Raw genomic sequence first — 6000 nt, forward strand, 5'->3', positions numbered from 1 at the left:
TCGAATAGAGGATGACCTCTCCAGTAAACAAAAGCAATCAAGCCATCCCATCTTCAGAACTAGCATTACACTATCTATTCCCAATATAACCATGATACCTGCACTGGATGAAGTACAACAGGCTTTGAATAAGACAGTGGAATATATTGTCAGTGTCCCAAAAGGAGTTGGCCAGTGGAGTAAAGAAAGAATTTCAAAGGTTTGTTTTGATCTTTAATGATTTTATCTTTTACTGTTTAGCTATTACAATTGATTGTCAGTTTTTGAATTGATATTTGCTTCCATTTCTTGTCTGTAGAACAAAATGAATGAAAGAAAGATTGCAGCAATGAGACGTGGCAGCAGAGACAGTGATTCTGAAGATGGAGTCCCAGAAATTACTGTCAGAAGTATTCTCGGTAATGCACATTTCAAGTGATTCAAATTATTACCAGATTGTTGTAATTATTAAGTTATTGCACTTACTAACACAGACACAGGTACGAAAGAGTTATCCATTCAGTCAAATTTCCATGACCTTTCCCCATAAATCAGTAATTTTCAAATTATCATAGATATAGACGTATGCATTGGAGAATATTGATAACTGCAGTCCCTTGCAGACCTAATAATCTGATGCTTAAAATCAAAACAGACAATTTTTTTGTCAGACAGGTTGGATAGTTGCACAGAAATAGGAATTACTGATATCTTTTCAGTTATGAATTTAAATGCTGTTATCACTTTCACATACTCTATAATGCAATTAGAAGTAAAATTACTCCCAACATGTCATGCTAAAATTAAGCTGGGGTTCATGAATATTTGACTTGCTGTGATGTGCCTCTTTATTCAATGTTATTTAATTTGTGATACCTAAATTCTCTTACTTAGTCGTTATCAATGCAATTTATTTTAGTGTAAATTCTGAAATGGTGTATAATCTACAAGGGATTAAGTATCAGTTGGTGGGTTTTAATCTCCTTTTGTTTGATATCCTCTCTTTTAGATGGCAGCATGTCAGAGACCTCTACATCTGTAAACTTGCTTATCCCCATCCAAATGAAGAACTACTACAAAATTGTTTCAGAGAACAAGGAGATCATTAAACTAGTATCAGTGCTAGGTACAGCTATTAATTCCACCAAAAAGGTAACTTTGCTTCTTAAAAATGTTATTTAAGTGGAAGAATATAATTATACCAAATTTTATACATAGTTATACATAGAAAATGGAAAATCTTGCAACTTAACACCACACGAGGAATTTGTAGACTTTATCCTATTAGAGCCAATGGTAACATTAAGCGTTAAAAATTAAATCAATGTTTACTATGGGATGACCTCAGCGATAATTATATAATATCCTTTAGATTTCTATGTAAAATTGGAAAATTTATAGTTAATTATAATGTCAAATTTAAAAAAGAGTTGCAAATGGAAGGGGATTTGACTAACAAGTGAACTATAACATAGACATTTTGAGATGTAAAGATTAAATTAAAATTACCATTTAGTTTGACCATCAAGAATTGATCTGTTCACTTGCACCAAGACCTATCGAGAAACTCACGACCCTGTATGGACATCATTCTAAAACTGAGGGACAGTCATGGACAATTAACCAAAAATCATGAGAGTATTTGTTGAATGTGTTGAATTGGTTTTTTTTTTTAAAGTGATATTTGTGTTTGAATCAGGAGAATTAAAAAGCAGTAATTTGAAAGAGTCTGACTTGAATTGGAGTTTAATACTGAAGCATGGTAGGTTTAAAGCTGTGTTTATTAGTTTCAGAATTGATTTAGTGCAACAGAAGAGTGGAAATCAGTGTTTTGTGCACTTCTATGGTGTTGGAGTCCCTGGAAGCCAAAAGTGACCAAGACAAATAAAGGTGTCACAAATAAAAGAAAAATATCGTGGATGCTAGAAATCTGAAACTAAAGAGAAAATGCTGGAGAAACTCAGCAGGTCTGGGCAAGTGCCTTCAAATAGATTCTGCTAAACTGAACACACTCAGCTAAAGTGACTATTAGAGACAATTTATATAATAATGTGGAGGGAGTAATTTCTGGGGCAAATGTTACAAAAGAAGATTAACCCACGACCAGGACTAATAGGAAATTTCAAGGAGTTAGTTAAGTACACCTAATGATGTGGCATGGGTAACTATATTCTTCTGGAATTTGCTTGACTGTCTTAGAGAAACTAGAAGGAATTTGCCAGCGATTTTCCGAAATAATCTGTAAGAATAAAACAAGGAAGGTGGCTTAACCGCGGCTAACAAGGGAAATCAGAAACAGTGTTAAAGCCAAAGAGGAGGCATATAAATTGGTCAGAAAAAGCAGCAAACCTGAGGACTGGGAGAAATTTAAAATTCAGCAGAGGAAGACAAAGGGTTTAATTCAGAAAGGTAAAATAGAATATGAAAGTAAGTTTGCAGAATACAAAAACTGACTGCAAAAACTTCTATAAATATGTGAAGAGAAGAAGACTGGCAAAGACATATTTAGGTCACTTGTAGTTAGAATCAGGTAAATTCATAATGAACAACAAAGAGATGGCAGACCAGTTGAACAAATACTTTGGATCTGTCTTCACTAAGGAGGACACAGATAATATTCAGAAAATGCTAGGGGACAGAGGGTTAAGCGTGAAGGAGGAACTGAAGGAAATCCGTATTAGTTAGGAAATAGTATTGGGGAAATTGATGGGATTAAAACTTGATCAGTCATTAGAATCTGATGTTCTGAACCACAGAGTACTTAAGGAATTGGTCCTAAAAATAGCAGATGCATTGGTGATCATTTTCCAGCATTCTGTTGACTCTGGAAGAGTTCCAATGGACTAGAGGATAGCAAATGTAACTCCATTCTTTATAAATGGAGGGAGAGAGAAAATGGGGAATTATAGACTAGTTAGCCTGACATCAGTGGTAGGGAAAATGCTGGAGCCAGTCATTAAGGATGCAATAATTGAGCATTTGAATAGCCGTGACAGAATCAGTCCAAGTCAGCATGGATTCACTAAAGGAAATCATGCTTGACAAATCTTCTGGAATTTTTTTAGGATGTGACCAGTAGAGTAGACAATGGTGAATCGGTAGATATTCTGTATCTAGGCTTTCAAAAGTCTTTTAACAAGATTCCACACAAGAAATTAATAAGCAAAAATAAAGTTCATGGTATCGGAGATAATGTATTGACATGGATAGAGAACTGGTTGGCAGATAGGAAGCAGAGAGTTGAAATAAACGGGTCCTTTTCAGAGTGGCAGGCAGTTAGGAGTGGGGTGCCTCAATGTTCGGAGCTGGCACCTCAGCTGTTCCCATTATGATTTGGACAAAGGAATTGAATGCTATATCTTCAAGTTTGCAGATGACCCTAAGCTGGATGCCAGTGTGTGCTGTGAGGAGGATGCAAAGAGGTTGCAGGGTGACTTGGACAGACTGGCTGAGTAGGCAAATACTTGGCAAATGCAATATAGTGTGGATAAATGTAAGTTTATTATCTGAATGGTGGCAGTTTAGGAAAAGGTGAGGTGCAATGAGACCTGGGTGTCATGGTGGAACAGTCACTGAAGATTGGCATGCAGGTGCAGCAGGAATGTTCTCCTTCATAGCAAGAGGATTTGAGTATCGGAGTAAGGGTATCTTGCTGCAGTTATACAGGGCCTTGGTAAGGCTACACTTTGAGTATTATGTGCAATTTTGGTCTCCTATTCTAAGGAAGGACATTCTTGCTATTGAAGGAGTTCAGCGAAGGTTCACCAGACTGATTCCTGGGGTGGCAGGACTGACATATGAAGAAAGATTGGGTCCACCGGGCTTGTACTCAATGCAATTTAGAAGAATGGTGGGGGTGGGGGGAAAGATCTCATGGAAGCATACAAAATCCTGATGGGACTGGACAGGCTGGATGCAAGAAGAATGTTCCCAATGTTGGGGAAGTCTAAAGCAAGGGATCACAGTTGAAGAATAAAGGGTAAGTCTTTCAGGACTAAAATGAGGAAGAATTTCTTCACTTAGAGAGTTGTGAACCTGTGGATTTCTCTGCTATAGGAAGCTGTTGGGGCCAGTTCATTTGGTATATTCAAGAGGGAGCTGGACGTGGCCTTTGCAGCTAAAGGGATCAAGGGGTATGGGGAGAGGGCGGAAATGGGATACTTAGATTGCAGGATCAGCCATGATCATGGTGGTGCAGGCTCAAAGGGCTGAATGATCTACTCCTGCACCTATTTTCTATGTTTCTATGTTTTTAAACCACAATTCGCAATGTTTCCTTCTCCTTGCGTGCAATGTATGAATTTGCACAGTTCGACAGAGAAATGAGCAGTGAAGGACTTAACAGTCCTTCCTCAACTTCCTTTTCTCAAATCCAACCTGTTTCGTGCAACTGTTATCATCCATTTAATTATTTAATTAACATGAATGCAGAGAACTTTTATTCTGTTGAGATTTCCTGTGTAATTCTATTTATATGGAAATGAATTATAATGCTCAAGGGTGTTTAGACACTTTTGTGTAAAGCTATTTTTCTTGACTAACAACCTTCACTAAAAACATCCTGGATGTTCACATTTACCAGAAACTGAACTAGACCAGCTATCTAAATACTCTGCCTACAAGGGCATGTCAGAACCTGTGAATTCTGAGATGAATAACTCAGTTCATGAGTCCCAAATGCCTCCATCTACAAGGTACAAGTCAATAGTGTGAGGAATACTCCCTACATGCCTGGATGAGTGCAGCTCAAACAACATTCAGGAAGCTTGACACCATCCAAGACAAAGCAACATGCTTGATTGACACCATACTCATCACCTTCAACATGCATTCCCTTTACCGCCAATGTACAGTGGCCATAGTTTGTACCATCTACAAGATGCACTGCGGTAACTCACCAAGGCTGCTCTTACATCATCTTGCAAATTCACGACCTCTTCCATCGAAAAGAACAGGGGCAGCAGATGCATCGCAGCAACAACAACTCCAAGTGTCTTTCCAAACTCCACCCTGTCCTCTTTTGGAATGATAGCACCATTCCTTCTGTGTCACTTGATCAAATCCTGGAATTGCCTTCCTAACAACATTGTGGGTGATTAAGAAGGCAGCTCGTCACCACAGGGCAATAGGATGCGCAATAAATGCTGACCTAGCCAGTGATGGCCATAGCTCATGAATTTAAACAGTAGATGATATTAAGGTTTCCCTACACTCAACAAAATAAAATGAATAGACATAAATTTTGGAATAAAAATAATAGTGAAATTGGATGCTATTGCTGTTTCTATGAATCTGAAACTGACAACAGTTTCTGGTGTTTACTTAATATTGGACATATTAATGATCATGACTAATGGCCTTTACAATGCATACAAAAAGTGGATCAACTGAGTCTGCAAGTTTAACTATATCCCACAAAGTGCAAGTATAACTGGAAATTTGCATGAATATTCAATACAAAATGAACAAAATAAATAGAACTATGGACAGAATCATTTTCTTTTGGCTTAGCATCAGTCTTGTCATTGAGGGTTTTTCTCCATGAGACCAAGCAAGGTTTCTCACTGCATCTAATCAAACTGACCTCATTAAATACCTGCTCCGTCCATATGGCATGGCTCTGGTCCAAATCTAGCCCCATTTTGTCACTTTAATTGAAACAACTTGCCATTGTCAGGATATCCCAGAATGGACTGGCATTCTTGGCGTCAGAGCCACCTTGAAGAGGTCATTATGCTCTTGGACGGGGACTGTTAGTCCAGAGCTGCTATGCACAGTTCTTGATATTTGCCTAGACGTGGAAGAGAATGGAAATTGATGTTCCACTTTGCAGGAAGGGATCTTCAGGTTCTAATAGATAGGATGTTGCAGAGGTGGGATGTCCTCTATCCCCACAACAAGCAGAAGAGGTCATGACATCAGACCATGCCAACCTTATCCAAAGTCAGTGAAGTCTTGGAGACAACAAGGTGCAGAGCTGGATGAACACAGCAGGCCAAGCAGCATCATAGGAGCAGAAAG

The 6000-nt window shown here is 38.3% G+C and overlaps 1 protein-coding gene across 1 annotated transcript in view; it reads left to right on the forward strand.

Annotated features, from left to right (window-relative positions):
- dnah5 (dynein, axonemal, heavy chain 5) overlaps window positions 1–6000 on the forward strand; it is a 343343-nt gene that overhangs the window by 151353 nt on the left and 185990 nt on the right. The window contains exons 25-27 of the mRNA XM_048608626.1: window positions 9–199; window positions 299–398; window positions 989–1131. Of these exons, the coding sequence (XP_048464583.1) occupies window positions 9–199; window positions 299–398; window positions 989–1131 (434 nt within the window). The remainder of the gene's footprint in view (window positions 1–8; window positions 200–298; window positions 399–988; window positions 1132–6000) is intronic.

This window comes from Rhincodon typus, chromosome 2 (genome assembly GCF_021869965.1).
Source record: "Rhincodon typus isolate 14 chromosome 2, sRhiTyp1.1, whole genome shotgun sequence".
In the NCBI taxonomy this organism is placed as follows: Eukaryota; Metazoa; Chordata; class Chondrichthyes; order Orectolobiformes; family Rhincodontidae; genus Rhincodon; species Rhincodon typus.